The 19,452-nt window shown below is 36.3% G+C and overlaps 1 protein-coding gene across 4 annotated transcripts in view; it reads right to left on the bottom strand.

Annotated features, from left to right (window-relative positions):
- Ranbp17 (RAN binding protein 17) overlaps positions 1–19,452 on the bottom strand; it is a 216,685-nt gene that overhangs the window by 187,276 nt on the left and 9,957 nt on the right. For all 4 annotated transcript variants that reach the window (XR_006146423.1, XM_042672349.1, XM_042672352.1 and 1 more), the window contains exons 3-11: positions 17,428–17,518; positions 14,625–14,791; positions 13,418–13,483; positions 11,001–11,105; positions 9,065–9,230; positions 6,815–6,888; positions 4,106–4,225; positions 1,594–1,740; positions 917–1,089 (exon numbers count right to left, since the gene is read on the bottom strand). Coding sequence is in view for 3 of the 4 variants with exons in the window: in XM_042672349.1 (XP_042528283.1) it covers positions 917–1,089; positions 1,594–1,740; positions 4,106–4,225; positions 6,815–6,888; positions 9,065–9,230; positions 11,001–11,105; positions 13,418–13,483; positions 14,625–14,791; positions 17,428–17,518 (1,109 nt within the window). In the remaining variant the exon portion in view is untranslated. The remainder of the gene's footprint in view (positions 1–916; positions 1,090–1,593; positions 1,741–4,105; positions 4,226–6,814; positions 6,889–9,064; positions 9,231–11,000; positions 11,106–13,417; positions 13,484–14,624; positions 14,792–17,427; positions 17,519–19,452) is intronic.

The raw sequence follows: 19,452 nt of genomic DNA, 5'->3' as shown, positions 1-19,452 counted from the left end.
AAGTCACAATGAGCTAACTAGCTGGTTTGAACAAGATAATATAGTAAGATGAGACTGCAGAGTGGATATAGTGTAGGTAGAAATGCAAAACATTTTAGCTACTTTGGAAGGCAGCCTGGTGGCTCCCTGTTAAAATGCTACTTATCATGCCAACAAATACTACACCCTGGATATTTACTCAAAAGAAATGAAAAATTATATTCATTAAAACATCTGGCCAGGTACCAGTGGTTCACATCTCTAATCCTAGCTATTCAGGAGGCTAAAACCTTGAGGATCCAGGTTCAAAGCCAGATAAGGAAGAAAAGTCAGCTAAACTCTATCTCCAATTAACTAGCAAAATGCCGGCCTGGAGGTATGGCACAAGACCTGAGTTTAAGCCACAGTACCAATATATACACAATATATACTGTCTACACAGTATACAGCAATCTATTCACATTTTCACATTGCTAAAAAAAAAAAAAAAAACAGAAACCATCCAAATGTCTACCCATAAGGAGTGAGTAAACTGACCCATGTCAAAATGGAATATTACTCAGCAATGAAATGTGGGCCAGAGCCATGACTTAACGATGAAAGGATCCAAAAAATTTAGAGGGTTTATTACTAACTACTACCTTGACTGTGGTAGCAGAATACAATTCTATATACTTAATAGACTCATGTAATTTTAAGGAGGGTGAATTTTAACATTTTGCCTCAAACTTTAAAAATTCCAAGATGTTATGTTGAAAATAAACTATACTACTTGTGGGTGGGGATGGAAGGGAAAAACTGGAGAGAGTCCAAAAGAAATGTACTCATTACTTGACTATGAAACTGCAATCCCTTTGTATACCAACTTTAAAATAACAATTTTTAAAAGTAAAAAAAAAACCTGCAAGACAAAAATACAACAGAAACACTTAAATACCTTACAACTATGGCAACAGATTCCAACCGGGAAGTAATAAAGGCCTTGGTGATTTCAGGTGCGTAAGTATCTAGTAGGTGGGGTTCAGTTGATTTTACAAAAGGAACTGATGCTACCATCCTTTGCCACAGAGTTAATAAATAATGAACACTGTTGGGAGCAAACTCCCAATGCTGAAAAGAAATAGAACAAACATTATTTACAATGACATTATAGCTTTCTAGAAAATCAGAGCGAAATTACTAGATTCATTTTAAATTAACTTTTATTCTGATTACATAACTACTAAACATCTAATATAGCAAATTTTAAAAAGAATAAAGTAGAAATCAAAATCTCCCATTACTAATCAAGAATGATCACTACACATGTTTTTAAGGTACCCTCCAACTTGCAAATTTTGCAATAACACAATCTGCAAAAATATTCATTTATTTCTTCACATTTATTTTGAAACAGCTTCTAACAGCATCCTTCAATTATCAGACATTTAAGAATCTTCTTAATGTTTACTACTATAAATGTAGCAATGAACTTTTTACCTAAAAGCTTTGCAAAGACCATTTCAACAAGGTGCTCAGGAAATGTTAAAAGAGCGAAAAAAACTCAAGACCTTTACCAAGAAATTACTTTAAAACTATCTATAGATTTAACATCAGTTATCTACTTTTACTTACCTGTAGGCTAGTAACAGTAAAATTAGCAATTAATCTGATAACTTCAGGATATTCCTTCACTGTAACCAATTCTCCCAGCTGATAGTTTGTTTTCAAACGAGCCAAAAATCGACAAAATTCATGATAATTACCTGGATCAGACAAACCCTAAATTATGAGACAAGAAGAAAGGCTTTTATATAACCAAGTAGCATATTCATGATAAAACTATAGTAACACATTGGTAATAAAATCAGTAAATTTTCAAAATATTTTATTTATTGTCACCTAAGTTTTCATGGAACTATGGTACTTTGTGTCAAGTGATTCCTTCTAAACTTACTATTGTTGTCAATTATTGATAGTAAGAAATTCAAAACAGAGTTTTAGAAAGAAGTTTTGTTCCACAATGATAAAATGTGTTTGGGATCCTATGACACAAAAAAAAAGTGTATGTATTTTTCAAGTCAACAATAAACTTGAAAAATATTTAAGATTTAAACACTGCTGAAATTCTGTAAAGAAACAATACACACTAGGTTTAAATGGCCTAAGTGTGCACATAAATAACAGATTTGTTCCTTTCTGTTTTTTTTCCTTTTTCTTTCATGATGATACCAAGTAGACAGGCACTCTAGACACTTGAGCCATACTCCAACAATTTTTGGCTTTAGGTTGTTTTTCAGACAGGGTCTCAAGTTTTTTTTGCCTGGGGCTGGGAAGGTGGCTCAGTGGTAGAGCGCTTGCCTTGCATGCATGAGGCCCTGGGTTCGATTCCTCAGCACCACATAAGCAAAAAGAAATAAGCTGGAAGTGGCGCTGTGGCTCAAGTGGTAGCCTTGAGCTGAAGAGCTGAGGGACAGCGCCCAGGCCCAGAGTTCAGGCCCACGACCAGACCAAAAAAAAAAAAAAAAAGCTTTTTTTTGCCTGGACTGACCCTAAGACATCAGCCATTCTAACTATGCCTCCCATGTATCTGGGATCACAGACATGCAACACCATACTCAAATACTTTGATGATATAAGTCCTGCTAAATTCTTGTTGGTTGGACTTGAGCCATAATCCTTCTGATTTCTCTTCTCAGTATCTGCGATTACAGGTGTGAGCCTTTAGAATTTTTTTAAATACAATACTTAATGAGTATGTTCAGTTATTGAATCCTCAAATTAACTCAAGTTTTCAATTGGATAGTCAGTCAAACAAATTACTACATTCCAGGGAGCAATGCTGACAAAACACATACGAGATAGATAGGTGACTTTGGGGGAATGTTAGAGAAAAAGAGAAGACCATGAGAGGTCTACCAGGCTGTGGGTGTGGAACATCTCAAGTGTGCGCTTGCTTTGAAAGCTCAAACCCTAGGTTCAATTCCAAGCAACACACAAGCACACACATATGTACAAACACACTCTCAGGTACCTGCCTCCCCAGTGAGCTTTATAATTGCTACACTTGTACTGTACCTGGCATGAAATCAATTTTTTTAAGTATCTGCTTAATACCTAAAGAATCCAAAGAAACTTCACTAGCAGGAACTCCAGGAGTAGCATCTAATAATTAAGACCAGACTCCAAAAAAATTTTGTAATTAAAAAATTTGTGACTAACATTTTTTTACAGATGCTTATGATTCTAAAATTATATTAAACTTCAACAGTGAAACAAATGACTTGATATAACACTTTTCAAAATATTGCTCACGATAGTGAGCTTAACAAGTCAAATAAATTGGTAAAATCCAATTTATTCTTTTGCAACACAAGTAAATTTCACACCTGTACTAAATTGAAAAATAAAACAGAGCAATTACCCATAAGACTCCTAAAATTAACCTGTAAATATAATTGTTTTTTTTTTTTGTAGAATGTATACAAAGATACTATCTGATCCTCCAAGAGGGATTATTAGTGACCAAGAGAGTTAAATAAACCTCTTTAAGTGGTCATTTATCCTTTAAAAATCTATAATGAACAGATACTTTAAAATAAAGTAAAACATGAAACAAAACATTTATGTAGGCACCTCAATCACTCATTAACAATGGCTTTCCTATTCTTTAAAATGAACATTGCCACTAATTCTCTGAAGTTAGTGCAGAATTGGTTTTCTAAATCTACACACACTTATTTGTCCACAAGAGGGCAAAAAGACACTATTTCATAATTTAAATCCACTTATTTCAATATTAACATTCAGACTTATATTAAATCTCCTAGTTTAGAAGACAGACATAGCCTCTGAATTAGTTTAACAATAACCAAAAGAATACAAGCAAAGGCAGCAGCACAAGAAGAGATACAACCTCTATTCACAGTTGCTTATAAGAAAACACAAGGCACACACAAAGTCCACCACAGAAATATTCACTTCCTAAACTGCTTACTGCTTTTATAAATGAGACCTATAGAAGAGGAGTAAGATACTAACTAGGGTCTTCTAGAATTATAATAAATTCATGATGAGTTTATTGCGTGCCTTAAACAGAAATACTATTTATATATGCTAAATATTAATTGTATTGCTTCATACATACCTGAGGGTTTTCAAGTATCCTTTTTACTCCACTAATTAAATTACCAAGGTACTTGGCCCGTTCAGGACTGCTAAATAAAGACCTTCTTGTAGAGGCAAACTGAACTAAGCATGAAAGAGCCTTAAAAAAACACACACACACAAACAAAAAAAACTCATTTCAATTTTAAGTGTAGCTATGGTCACATGTAACAAATACTAGCCTTTACTGTAAAACGTAGTTCATTCTAGCTGTTAAAAATACAGAAGCATTCAAAGTTAAATATTAATCACGATGACTGCACGTCAGCCTTGTGCCCCACCACTTAAGCTTACTACCCGCGTATATTCCCCTCCAGTGTCTTCTCCTTCTTTAAGCTTAGCAGAGTAAGGCCTGTCTGACATGCCTAGGTTCAGAAAGCTCCCGCTACAGATGATACCATTTTGTTTGCAAATCAATGAACTGTGTTTCTATCATAAAGAAAATTCCATTTTATGCTACAATATATTTGAGAGCTATTTGTAAACTATACATCTTGGTTCTTGCAAGGCAAGATTCTGTACCTCTGACTTAATCAAGTCAATCCCATATGTAATATTATCTTCAGCAACAATTTAGAAAGTACGGCTGGAATAAAAATTTTCTAAAAAATCCTAATAATCGGGGCTGGGAAGGTGGCTCAGTGGTAGAGTGCTTGCCTTGCATGCATGAGGCCCTGGGTTTGATTCCTCAGCATCACCAAAGCAAAAAGAAAAAAGCCAGAAGTGGCGCTGTGGCTCAAGGGGTAGAGCGCTAGCCTTGAGCTGAAGAGCTGAGGGACAGCGCCCAGGCCCAGAGTTCAGGCCCCACAACTGGACCTCCCCCTCAAAAAAAATCCTAAAAATTACTCATGGTCTATTTACTTTCCCACTTTACAATTTTACTACTGAATTCTAATGATACTTACTAGCGTCTATTTTCCAAAGTGAGAGGCCTCTAACTGAACTGTAAACCGGAATAGCTTATCTATGATGTTGATTTGTGTCCACACATTTGCTTGCCTAACTGTTGAGACTTACATATTTCATTATTCGATTTCATTCAAAGTGTCTGATTCTTCTTTTTTTTTTTTATGTTGGTCCTGGGGCTTGCACTCAAAGCCTGGGTGCTGTCACTGAGCTTCTTTTGCTCCATGCTAGTGCTTTACCACTGAGCCACAGCGCCACTTCAGGTTTTTCTGGTGGTTAACTGAAGATAAGAGTCTCAGGATGCTCCTACCTAGGCTGGCTTTGAACCGCGATCCTCAGCTCTCAACCTCCTGAGTAGCTAGGATTACAGTCATGCCCACCATCACCTGGCTTGATTCTTTTTGAGGGAGCAAATAAGTACAAAAATCAGGTTATTCTCATTTTAGACATGCTCCCCTAAGTCCCAACCCCTTGTTGTTAAATCCAAACACCAAAAACTCTCACTAAGGACTCTGATGTACAAGCTTGGGTCCCACTAGTATGAAAGACACTCAGGGTTTGGGATAACAAAGCTCTGGGTTCTGATGCCAGTGCTGCCCTGGCAGTCACTTAGCCACTCCAGGTCTGCTCTCTGTGTCCTGTGTCTACCTGGTGAGGACCACAGAGAACCTTATAGGGCCACAGTAAGGAGCAAGGTAAGCACCATACCATACCGGAGAGCATGTCCAACAAATGTTACTGCACAAAGCAAATGAAGGAACCTTTGTGTTTTATCCCAGAACAACCATGGGGCATGGGGCACAACCAAGAAACATGAACCCTCTGCGAAACCTAGTTTAATCTTAGATTCTAGATATTCCTTCCTTGTAAGTGATAACATACCCAGACAAATGTACCACTGACTTTAAATCTGACATCTTTCCTCAGGAAATAGTAATATTAGAATCCTTACTTTATTTTTTGAAACTTTTAACAATGCTAGATCCATTTTACAGGTATTTTTTTCTGGCAGTAATGGGATTTGAACATTTGCCATGCAGGCATTCTGCCACTTGAGCCACACTACCAGCCTTCAGATCTATTTTAGAGTCCACCAACTTAGTGCCCAGAGTGTCAACATTCTATATAACAAGAGATAACAAAAGTTTGGCATGCAATAAAATTTGATTAAAAATAAACAAAGTACTAAGCAGAAAAATCAAGTGAGCAGATCCCCCTATATTGCTCATTCAGAAACGTCTGATGAAGGCTGCCTATCAAACATAAGAAGGCAGGCTGGGGCAGAGGGAGCAGTGGTTCTGATGAAGTAGCTGATGCCTGGTCATGGGCTGGTGGGTATTAGTTAGGAAGGAAGACATATTTAGAGGCTCCTACGTTGTCCTGGCTCTAGCAGGAGGAATAGTTACTGGTCTAGGCTCATACGTTATAAAATGGAATGAACTGCTGGCAAAATAAACAAAACCTGACCAATAGCTTAAGCAATATATACCCCAGCAGGGCCACATGAAAAAGTAAAAAGGCCATCTGATCAAGTATAAAAATAGACTATGGTTTTTGCAGTAAATATGTATCTCTTACTTCATTAGATAAAAATTACAGGTATTTAGCCAGGAAAGCAATAGCCATCCCAGGTAAGCCCAAAAGACTCTAAGTTTGTCTGGGCTACATAGTGAGATTCTGTCCTCAAAAATACAAGTAATGCCAAAAAACCAACAAACAAAAAAAAAACCACCCAAAAACCCACATGTGCTTTTTAATGAGGCAATATATAACTTTTACTTACTAACTGAGAGAGTAGTGGTGGAAGGGAATGATACAAATTGAAAAAAAGATTCAATGTTTCTGGTTCCAGGAAAACTGAAAAACAGAAAAAGTATCTTCTAGTACCATTACTTTGAATACTGTGATCTTAGCAAAGTAGCTATTATCATGCAGACTGAGAACTCTAAGATCCATCTTTAGAACTCCAAATTATTTTATTATATAAAGGTACAGTTAATATATAAACAGGACAGTTTAAAACTATCAAAAAGTAAACAGCACTAGAAGGCTTGTAATAAACAATACCTAAATCCTATACCATCCAAGTACTTCCCAACATATTTACATGTTTCCAAAGAATAGTCCATACCACTAGTTCCTCATTTGATTATATTACTTTAGATACAAGAAGGACTTTTATTTTAGAATACGATGCTTTACCTGCCTAACTGCTCATTCTAGAGCCCACCTTTATCACTCACTACAATCCATCCCTTCTTTCTTCTATGATCACCTTTTGTGATTAAATCAATCCTAAGAGTTTATAATTATGAAAAGGATGTTAACAGCTGAGCCAGAGTATATTACAATCCTATCACATTTATACTGTTCTCTGTATCTAATCACAGCATCTTCTCGTGCTTAGTTATGTTTCTTTCCCATTGTTCTGACAGGTCCACAAAATGTTTTTCATAACATTTTCCACACAATCAGTAACATTAAGTGACCCATCAACTTCTGTTCTCCTACTCCTGACTCTTGTAGGCTTCCTTTTGACTGGCTGTCCTACCTTTATCATACAACTGACTCCTTCTGACATCTACTCATTGTCATTTTGTACTCGTGTCCCTTTTCCAAGTCTCATTCTTTCACTTTTTTGGCTTGTATATGAAGTTGAAAACAAGGACATGAAAGCAATTAAATTTGGGGGAGGATTTCAATGTTTAAAAGCTCTTTATTCTATCTTACACTTGATAAGTCACCTCTGGTTTGACAATAACTTTCCCTCAGAAGTCTGAGTTATACTGTTAGCTTCCATGGTGCTGAGAAACCTAACACCATTCTATCACAACCTTACTCTTGTCTTCCCCGGGACTTTTTCTTTTTTACTTCCCTGGGACTTTTCCCCTTTATCTTTCCTATTCTAAAATGCCAAAATTGTAAAGCTTAGTCTTTTTTTTTTTGCTGGTCCTGGGCTTGAACTCAGGGACTGAGCGCTATCCCTAAGCCTCTGTGCTCAAGGCTAGCACTCTACTATTTGAGTCACAGCTCCACAATTCTGGCTTTTCCTGAGTAGTTTATGTTAGAGATAAGAGTCTCACGGCCTTCCTGCCTGGGCTGGCCTCGAACACTCAATACTCAGATCTCATCCCTGAGTAGCTAGGATTATAGGCATGAGCCACTGACACCCGCTGTCTTTTTTTTAATCTTCAGGCAGGGTACCTGGTGGAACTTGAAATTAAAAACCTTATGTCTTTTAGTGCTGACAACTTTTGGAGGTATTACTACTGGTTTTCAAATTTCTGTTTCCTCTGTCCTCTCTCTGTAGAATAACTAACAGTCAAATGTCAATCATGTTAGATTCACTTGTAACTTTTTTATATTATTTTATTCAACATCTCCTTGCTTTTTTATTTTGTTTTCTTAATTTCAGTAATTGTCTATTCCAACTTTTCTACTGAAGGACTTATTTGGCAACTGACTCTTAAATTTGTAACATATGTGAAACTTTCCTTTTCAAAACCATGTCTTTAGGAGTAGTATAAATAGGGAAGAGTATGGAGAAGTTTTTTTGTTTTGTTTTGTTTTCCAGAAAATGGTTTTTTTAGCCACGTCCTCTACTCCAGGACATTTTTCTGGAATGTGGGGAAACAAATTGCTTCTCTAGTGAAGTTGCACCTTTACTATGCTACATTACTTACTCTAATGCATTCTCTGCTCACATCTCTTGCCAACCCTTAGATCTTTTCCTATTGTTTATTTGCAAGTTCCAAAACAAAACACTCAATTTTCACTCCTAAATCTGCTTTCCAAATAGTTCTAGCTCTCCTTCCCTATAGGTCTTTTTTTTTTTTTCAAAATCCAAACCCAGCACTTACTATGATATGGATTGAGAAACATTTTAACCCTGGATATCAGCAGCTACTTTGGGCACAAACCCTCTTGAGCTTTCTTGTGACTGCAAAGGGTGAAACTAGACATACTATATGGAGCAAGGATACCACTAACTCCGTGTATGCTAACCATCCCTGACGCTAAGCGTTGCTCTCACTTGTTCTCCATGATGTTGGGATCTGTACTGTGCAAAGATCATCAGCAGACTCATCTGCTGAACTGCCAATGAAGTCGAAGTTGAGGCAATTGAGGACCAGTTTCAAGACCTGCATCACCAGACTTTGTTGACTTTGTTCCTGAAGATTTAAAGGTTTGGCCAACACCTAAAAAAAAGTTCAAAATAAAATAAAGCATTCTGAATCAACAGATGAATATTACCTACCTAAATTTAAATAATACCTCAATGCCAAATAAAAATAGTAAAAAATTATGAAATTATATTGTTCCAAATATTAGGGAAAATAGTAAAAATTATTCATTCTACATAAATTTCTATAATAGATTGAAATGTTTGTAAAATAAAAATTATTTCCATTTGACTACATATAGCAGGTCACTTTCTGATATTGTAAGAGGAAACATTATGACAAATAATTTACATAACAAAGTCTATCAGACTGTTAGAATGGAGGAGGGTGCGCACATAATCCCAACTAGCATAATGATGTCCATTCTGACACTCAGAAAAGACCAAGCCTTTACAAGTACAGGAAGAAATGGTAGAAAGTGTGGGATTCCCCAAGAATCCCAATAATACAAGAAGAAGTAAGTGGAAGTGTGGCTTAAGGGTTAAAGTGCCAGCCTTGAGTAAAAATGCTCAGTAAGAACATGAGACTCTGAGTTCAAGTCCCAGTACCAGCACAAAAAAATTACTTTTCAAAGTAGAGATATGGCTCAAACAGTGGAGGGCTAGCCTTGAACAAAAAAGTCACGAAAGAGTGTAGAGCCCAGAGGTCAAGCTCCAGCACATACACACAGATCCTCACACAAGAAGAAATAAACTGGATAGGAAGGAAATAGTTAAAACAAAATTGGCCATTAGTTGAAACTATTTAACTGGTTGATAGATTCAAAGGCATCAACTATGCTATTCTCTTTTTTTCATGTTTCAATTGTTAGTATAAAAGTGATATACAAAGAGTTACATTAAGTAAGTTAGGTAATGAGTACCTTTGTTTTTAGACAATGTCACTCCTTATCTTGTATAGATTTTTCCCATATGAAGGGAAAAGTTTTAAGAAAATTAGAGTCTTAATCTGACTTAGTGTGGCAAACCTTAATCCAAAAGTTGGTCATCCCTAATTCAGAATACCCTATAATCCCCAAAACCTTATAATCCAAAAACCTTTTGGGTACCCAGGTGATGCTCAAAAAAGTTTTGTTGAAGTTCAGATTTTAGAGTGATGCTCAAAAAAGTTTTGTTGAAGTTCAGATTTTAGATTAATGGATTAGGAAGTCTACGCAAATATTCTAAAATCCAGAAGAACTTTAAAAGCTAAAACATTCTCATCCAAAGTATTGAAGATACCCTGTAACAGAAAAGTGAAATAAGCAGAAACTAGTGCTTAAGGAACAAACTGTGGGAAATGAGGTACTCAGCCAACTAACAAGCTGGAGCAGCAGTACAATTCTGAATCATATACCAAGAGCAGTAGAAACAAATAAGAATTCTTATTTCCCAAAGACATGACTAAACTCAGGTCATTTAGAAAAACAATGAATAAATTTTGATAGTTAATTAGAAAAACTTACTCTCAATTCATTTTTTCATGTGCCCCATCAAAATATGGACAAGCAGAAAAAGCGCAAAATCGAATTCCTTTCTATAGCTAAGAACTGGACAGTAGGAAGACATTAAAAACTATCTAAAGACACGTATTACATTTCCTTTGGGTTTTACCTTACAGAATCCAATGAATAAAAGTGAAGTTTTTGAAACTTTTTCTAGATTAGTATGAATTTACTACACTTAATATATATAACAATGCTTTTAAAAGGAGAACTGGGGAAGGAAAAACCAATTTGAAATTATTTTCCAACTCTTAAAATTTCCTAAATACTTTAACTAGAAATTAAATTATTAAATAACTTACTTCTTTTAGAAGAGAGCATGCTAGAACTAATATGTCTTTGAGAGAAGTGTCACGAAATGAGGTAGCTATTTTCCTGTGTTTTGCTGAAGGTCTAGAATAATCAACCTAAAAAGACCAAGATGAGTGAGTAACCAAACCTACCAAAAGGAATAGCAAATCCTGGAAATAATTATTTAAAAAATCATAAAATACAGGTCTAAACCCTCCCCAATAAGTGACTTACTCATGGCTAATCAAAGAGTCAAGGCAGACTAGCTAACAACCCAGGTTTCTAGACTGTTTCAATTCAGTGAGCTTCTCGCAGAACACACTGACCCAAAAATTAAAAGGCAGAGTTGATTGCACTTTCATAGACAATGTGAAATAAGCTGATCATAAAGCAACAGATAATATCAACTGTGAAAACAGTCACCCTAATTCATATTATGCAAGTAACAACTTTCCATTCCACAGATGCCCCTGTAAAATGAGAAATCTGTACAATACCCTTCAAATTCTAACATTCTAGAATTAGTCGGCTGAACTAGTTATAGAAAAATCCTTTCACAGGAAAGTGATACCCCTATCATTGGTTTATGTCTCTTAATATTCTAAAAATGCCATGTGAACTGGTATTCTGAAAAGAGAAGCAGAAAGTATAATCAGATAATTTATTATGTAATCAGTAGCTTCATCCTTCTGAATATCTTATTAACTAAAAGCATGTTTTTCTACTTTTGGCAGCGTCGGGGACTGGATTCAAGATTTTGTGCTTGGTAGTCAGGCACTCTACCTCTTGAACCATGCCTCTAGTCCCTTTTTGTCTTGGTTATTTATTTTCATTTTTTGTGCCACTGCTGGAGCTTCAACTCAGCCTGGGCACTGTCCTTGAGCTTTTGTGCTCAAGGCTAACACTTGTGCCACAGTTCCACTTCCGGCATTTTAGTGGTTTATTGAAGATAAAGAGTTTCACAGGCTTTCCTGCCTGGCTGGCTTTAAAATGTGATCCTCAAATCTCATCCTTCTGAGTAGCTAGGATGATAGGCATGACCCACTGGCACCTGGCTTCTCGTGGTTATTTTTTGAGATACGATCTCACTTTAATCCCAGACTAACCTGGGCTGCATTCTCCTTCTCCTGTTTGTCCTTGTCACTGGGATGACAGGCATGCACCATGGCATGAAGCCCTTGTGTTACCCAGGGCTAGATTAACAGGCATGTACCACAGCATTTAGCCAGTGGTAGAAATAGAGGTCTCTACAATTTCTTTTTGTCAAGGCTGGCTTCAAATCATGACCTCCAAATCTTCACCCTCCAAGTAGCCAGGATTTTAAGCTTGCGCTACTGAGGCCAGCTTAACAAAATATTTTTAAGAACTTACAAGCCTACAGCTTGAATCATATAAAATGAAGTATGTTTAAAACTATACTGTTTTTGTGAATATAGCTCAGAGGTACAGTGCTATTTGCTAATGACTTCAAGATACAACACACATATAAATGGTATGTTAGGCTGAAACGCCTTTGTATACTATTTGAAGATAGGAAAAAAAAAAAAAAAACATTTCTAGCTATACCGACTGCTACAACAATGCTTTTCTCATCCAGCAGCTACACATATTGTCAGCTATGCCTACCTTATGCTCCCAGCCAGCTTGTCAGGTGGACTAAAGTATACGTTGGGATTGTGTGGAACTGTCTTATAATAAAGTGAATCGTAGAGTTTAAAAACTGCCATCATCTTGGTGTGTGTGTATATGTGAGAGAGACAGAGAAAGAGAGAGAGAGAGAGAAAGGATGGACTATATATATATATATATATACACACATATATATATGTACAGGACCCCACTGTGCTGAGATCTATGCATGTTTGTTTAACAAAGTTGGATGCCCCAGCATTTGGCCAATAGATGTTAAGAATTATTATCTTGATATGGAGACTTCCCTTTACTAGTATGAAGTGACATTCTTGGTCTCCTTCAATTAATTTTTATTTAGACTCCACTTTGTTGGTATGAATATGTCTACTCTTTGGGCCTGTTTTTGATGATTCCTTCTGAGTATCCATTGTTGAGAATCAATTCATGAAGTTGCTTGTCTTTTAGTTGTAAGTGAATAAAGGTTTCTCTTGTGCATATGACTTATCTCTTATGGTTCATTATAATTATATATATGAGCACCAAAGAATATTGATCCACATGCTCATGGAGCAAGAACCATGCCGAATTCCCTGCTCTTCATCAAACATTCTACCGTTGCTGGTAGCATGGAAGCATTCCTCTACCTCTCTATCCCACTAATAAAACAAGACATACACAAAAGACCTGATCAGTACACAGTCTGATGCCACACAGAAATACACTTAAACACACATAAGCAGCAAAGAAGCAACACCACATAAGCAAACTTCCTGTCCCATTAGATGGAAAAGCTTACCAAGTTCATTTCCTGAGTCAGCTCAGAGAGGATCATCACCCCTATTACGCAGTGCTCCACAGTTCCCTGTGGAGGAAAAGACAAAGTTAGCCTAAGTGGAAATACATGGTTGGTTCTTAATGTGTCAACTAACTTTAAAATACCAACAAAATACACAACAGTATCTCTCTTAAAAGTTTAAAAAATCACTATGAGTTATACAAATAAAGGAATTTCAAGCTCAGTTTTTTAACAAAAAATTCAGACTCGAAGAAGAAAATACTCACTTCTCTCTACATGATACTCTATAAAGTGTCTTCAACACCAAGGATGCATAATAAACTAAGCTTCAGAATATGAGTTTAGTATTTTTTTAAAAGGCCATAAATAAGAATGAGCAAACAGTTGGTTTTAGTTCTTTCTATTTGTCTGAAGCCTACTATGATAGCTACCTCCAACAAAGCATTTAACTGGAGGGATCTGAATATATCAGATATTAACTAAAATAATTTTCTTGCAATTAGGATTATGTTCCTATGAAAAAGAACATGTATCTTTAAATATCTGAATCAACCCAAGGAAGAGGCACACAGGAGGCAAAAGCACATTTATGACTAGGCTATAGGACATACAATCACCATGTAGAATAGCAAGTGAAATTGCTGGCATATTTAGTGACCTATTGGGTTTGGGGGATTTCTTCTTTGTGCCTTCTTTCTTTCAAGTATCTAAGTTAAATACACTAAACTAAATATTTAATATGTATATACTATGACTTCAATAAGTGAGATGAAAAAGATTCTTAAGAATATTGTGCAGTCAACTAAAAAACACAGGATTTGTCAAGAAGCTAACTATAGGCTTTCGTATGTCATTGAGTGACCTTGTATAAATTATTGAAGACTCAGTTTCCTTACTTACAAAATGAAGCTCATGTCACAGGGCTATACTGAGAATTAAATCAGATAACGCATAAAATGCATATGTACATGCTTTGTATATATGCAATATATACCTACATTATAAAGAATATTTTCTTTTTCTTCTGAAGTTAGAAATGGTGTGGCAGTTATAGAACAGCGTGAGTTTTTACTTACTGATAATAAACAATAGAGAAACCAAAGATCAAATAAGTGGTCATTACTAAAGGCCTGGTAGATATACTATAAACAATTCAAAACTAAAAATAAGTACTGATGGCTCTAATAATTTAACAATGCCTTCTTACCTGGAGAAATTTCTTCACATCAGCAATAATTTCTCTGAAGACAAACTGGTCTTTCTGAACCTCAAACCACCCCAACTTAGTAATTTTAGCAATAACTTGAATAAGAGCTTGAATGACAAAGGGAGCCAACTTAGGTTGTGATGCCACATAATTCAAAATATAGTTTCCTATAAAGAAAATATTTTATTATTGGACTTTTGAGAAACATAATATGAAAATCAAGTGAAGAAAAAAAGAGGAGACATATAAGATATGCTTGCTGACAATGAGTTAATCTCTACTCTCAAGATAGGTATTTTATATAGTCAATTCTATGAAACTTGTTTTGAGGCAAATCTGTTCCATGGCATTTTGTTAAATTAAGGGATAACTTGAGTATAATATAAATATCACTTTCCCTTAATAATTCCATTTACAAATAATTGGTAGGTAAATGCAGAAAGGTGCAAGGAAGCCAAAGGAACCAAACCTCAAACATCTACCCAAAACCTCATGTCACGCCCCGTGCAATCAGCCACGTCCGTCCTACATCAGAAGAGTCCTTCTATCACTTGGTAAAAACTCATACAGCCCTAATGAGGAGTTGCTGAGAGACAGGGGTGCAGCTCTGTGGTAGAGCACCCGCCTAGCAAGTGCAAGGCCAGAGTGCCATTCGAGAAAGGCAAAGGGAAATAAAAAGAAAACAAAAACTAATAAAGGAAGCTCATCAAGTCTACTCTTTTCCCCCAAAGTTTATTCATTCTTTCTTAAGTCTGAAGCATAGATACTCTCCCCAGTTTATGAGCAATATCCCAATAAATCCATTCTAAATTAACACTATCCTAGGTTGAAACTGCATTTTAGGCACCTAATCTATAGAACATCACAGGTAGCAAACCATGCTCTATAAAACAGTGCTATGTAAACACCCTCAAGGTCCCTGGTGACTGGCAACTGCAGCTCTCTGCCTCTAGCCAGCACCACAAGACGGCACACAGCACACATCCAAGTTCAAGTGTTGACATGAATTTTCCACTGGACGTGTACACTTTTGCATCATAGTAAAGCAAAAACAAAACAGCATCCTAATTCAAATCTCTGTTAAGTCAAGGAACATCTGAATTCCTATTTCTAAAAATGTTTCCATTTTAAAAATATAAGTCAAATAGACAATCTGAATTCATGTATAAAGAAATGTAATCAATAGTTAACAACATTCCAAAACACAAAGTACTAGGCCCAGATGGGTTGGTTCATCAGTTAATATTACAAAATACTTAGTAAGAAATTACACCAGTTCTTTATAAAATACTCCAACAGATAGAAGGAATTGTTCTTAAGTCACTTAATCTATCTATCTATCTATCTATCTATCTATCTATCTATCTATCTATCTATCTATTTTTAGTAGAACAGAGAATCAAACCTAGGGCCTCTTGCAAGGACTAAGCTTGTCTATGCAACATTATCTTAATACCCAGACCAATGACATCACAACAAAATTATAGACTAATATCTCTCATGAATACAGAACTTTAAAGTACATAAATAATGATAAATAAGTAAATGATAAAGTGGGATTTGTATTAAGTATGCAAGGCTATTTAAACATTTGAAAATCATCAATACAGTAAAGCCTAAAAATCACATGATATCAACACATTCAGGAAAATCAGTTAACTCTCACGCCAACTCAGAAGAATTTCGTCAACTTTTAAATTAGTACAGCCACTATGGAAGTCAGTCTGGAGGTTCCATAAAATACTAAGAACTATTGTATGATTCTGCTATTCCACTCTGGAGGAAGGTAAGTCTGAATACAACAGAGATGTCTGCATGCCATGTTTACTGCAACACTAGTTACAACAGCCAAGCTATGAAATCAGCATAGGTGCATATCATCAGATGAATGGATAAAGAAAATATAGTATCTGTACACCATGATGTATAATTCAGCCAGGAAGCAGAATGAAATTAGGTCATCTACAGGAAAAATGGATGGATCTGGTTATCTGGCTTAGTGAAGTAAGTCCAACTCAGAAAGACAAATATGGCATGTCTTCTCTAATATGCAGAATCCTAATCCATAAATAAAAACAAACACGCAAACAAAAAGACATAAACCAGCCACGCAATGGTGGCTCATGCCTGTAATCCTTTCTACTCAAGAGCCTGAGATCTGAGGATTGCAGCTCAAAACCAGCTGGGGCAGGACATCCATGAGACTCTATCTCTAATAAAGTACTCAAAAAGATGGAAGTGGAGCTGTGGCTCAAGTGGTAGAATGTCAGTCTTGAGGATAAAAAGCTCAGGGACAGTGCCCAAGCCCTATTCAAGCCCCAGGACTAGGGGACAGGAAGACAGGAGGACAGGAGGACAGGGAGACACGGAGACACGGAGACAGACAGACAGACAGACAGACAGACAGACACACGCACGCACGCACGCACGCACGCATGCACCCCTAATTGGGAAACTATATGGTGTGGAGGGATAAAAGGGAGAGACAAGGAGGGGTAGTGGGGGGTGAATACAATTAAATTGCACGTATACCTGTGTGGAAATGTTATAAGGAAACCCAGTATTTTGCATAATTTTATAAATCACTTTTTAAAAACAGGAGGGACATATTAAAGAATCAATTACCTTGTAATATACTTTAAAATAATATGCAATAGAGTCTAAAGCAAACAAATAAAGGAAAAAGGAAACAACAAAAAAGACAGAACCAAATAATTTGTAGACCTGCTAAGAGTACAGTATACCTAAAAGGAAAAGTTGGTTTTTAAAGTGCTATTTGTTAAACAGTATATAAATCACTTACTGATATCTATCCTCTGTTCAACAGGTAAAGGGCTGATTCGGCTAACAAGTTTTGAAAGACATGTTGCTGCAAGGAGCTGAGCATAGGATGTCTGCAAAAAATAATCATTTTTATTACCATTGAGAAAAAAATAATCAAACATTATGATCAGGACTTTTTCTAAGCAAAACAGAGAATTTGACTGACTTTCCAATAGGGCAGATTTATAGATAAAACATACCTGAGACACACATAGAGGTGTGAATAATGACCACGTATGCACATACAATCCCTTTTCAATGATCACTCGTCCATGCAGGGTTAGGTAGTCACCTCAACAAGTAATCAGCAAAAATAAACAATGACCAGTTTAAATAAAATACTCTTACTGGGGCCTGCCATTATGGCATCATATTTATCTGGTTCACTCTTCATTATGTTGTGATGATCGCTCCTTACAAATCACTGCCCATGACCTCTGTGATCCTTCAGACTACATCCTGACTGTACTTTCTCCCATCACCAATTTTCTATAAATGTGGAACTACCTTCAAAATCCAGTTTAGTTATTTACTAGACACCCCTCGCTCTGGAATTCCTTACCAAGATAGCCCTTCTTTTTTTCTTTAGATCAGGCCTTGGCAAAAAAATAATCTGTGAATCCAATCAAGCATGCTTTTGCACACTTTGTGAACTAAAAATGGTTTTTTATGAGCAGCTGAAAAACAATCAAAATATATGAGAGCCACAAAGTTTATTAAAACACACCCTCCTCATTTATTTACAGACTTTCTATGTCGCAGACTTTCTGCGACATAATGGCGGAGCTGACTAGTTAGGACAGACCACACAGTCCTCACTCATGTCTACTACTCAGGGAACCCTGAAGTTCAACGATGTGGTTATAACTCTGGTGTCTCCATAACATGGCAGGTACCTTTCACCCTTACATCTACCATGAAAAAGCAAGGAAAGCAAGAGAAAAGTGGGCTTTAAAAACCTGTATTTAGTTAATGGCAAAATAATAAGCTGTTTTTGCAATGGTACTATAGCTATCTTAAAATAATACAATGTGTACTAACAGTACCAACCAAGTACTTACCACACTATTCCCAACGCAGAGAAAACAGATAGAAAAAATAGAAAATTAGCTAAATAACTGAGGGCTTTTACCTAATCCACAATTGGAAATGATTACTCTGCAATGAAATGACATGCTCAAAGGCAGTATCAAGAGAAGCTTTAATAGAATTTTATAAATGCTTTCTAACTGATAAATGTGCTTAATTAAAAACATATGCTTATGGACTGATATTAGTATCTGGCATTACCTATGTATCTGAAAAGGTATTTTCAAAGATGAAATAGTAACATTTCATTACAAATCAGCATGAACATATTAGCATCTGCAATCAATGCTGATGTGACAGGGAACCCCTACTCTGAACTCCAACTGATCCTAAAAAGAACTGTTGTATTCATTAATAGACATGTACTGAAAACCTGGATTTGAATATTGTAGTTTGGATTTCACCAATAAAAATTCGTGAACATTTGTTTTTCCTCTTGTTACAGACACACAGTAGATCCTTGGTTTCCATGGAGATATGGCCCCTAAAACCACAGTGCTCAGAATACAGAGCTGAGCATTGTACTGCAGATGTTTGACTCATTTTTCCCATAATGACCAATCTTTGCAGAAGACATGCCACCTTTCACTAAGCCTACAAACCTTCTTGCTTCTCACTCTACCGTGCTCTTGGCACCCATTTGCTTCCCAGAAGGCTTATTTTTACAAAGCTGATGGCAGGGAGACACTCAACAGACACAACAACCAACACCTAACGTTCATGTAGGAATCAGAAACTGCATTTGAGAGTTCGCCTGTTGTTTTTTTGTTTTTGTTTTTGGTTGGTCATGGGGCTTGAACTCTGGGCCTAGGCACTGTCCCTGAGTTCTCTAGCTCAAAACAAGCACTCTACCACTTAAGCCACCTCGCCACTTCTGGTTTTCTGGTTGTTAGCTGGAGATAAGAGTCTCACATGG

Source organism: Dipodomys spectabilis, unplaced genomic scaffold (genome assembly GCF_019054845.1).
Source record: "Dipodomys spectabilis isolate Male_0828 unplaced genomic scaffold, ASM1905484v1 ptg000699l, whole genome shotgun sequence".
NCBI lineage: Eukaryota > Metazoa > Chordata > Mammalia > Rodentia > Heteromyidae > Dipodomys > Dipodomys spectabilis.
This window is presented reverse-complemented; position numbering and strand designations above follow the sequence as displayed.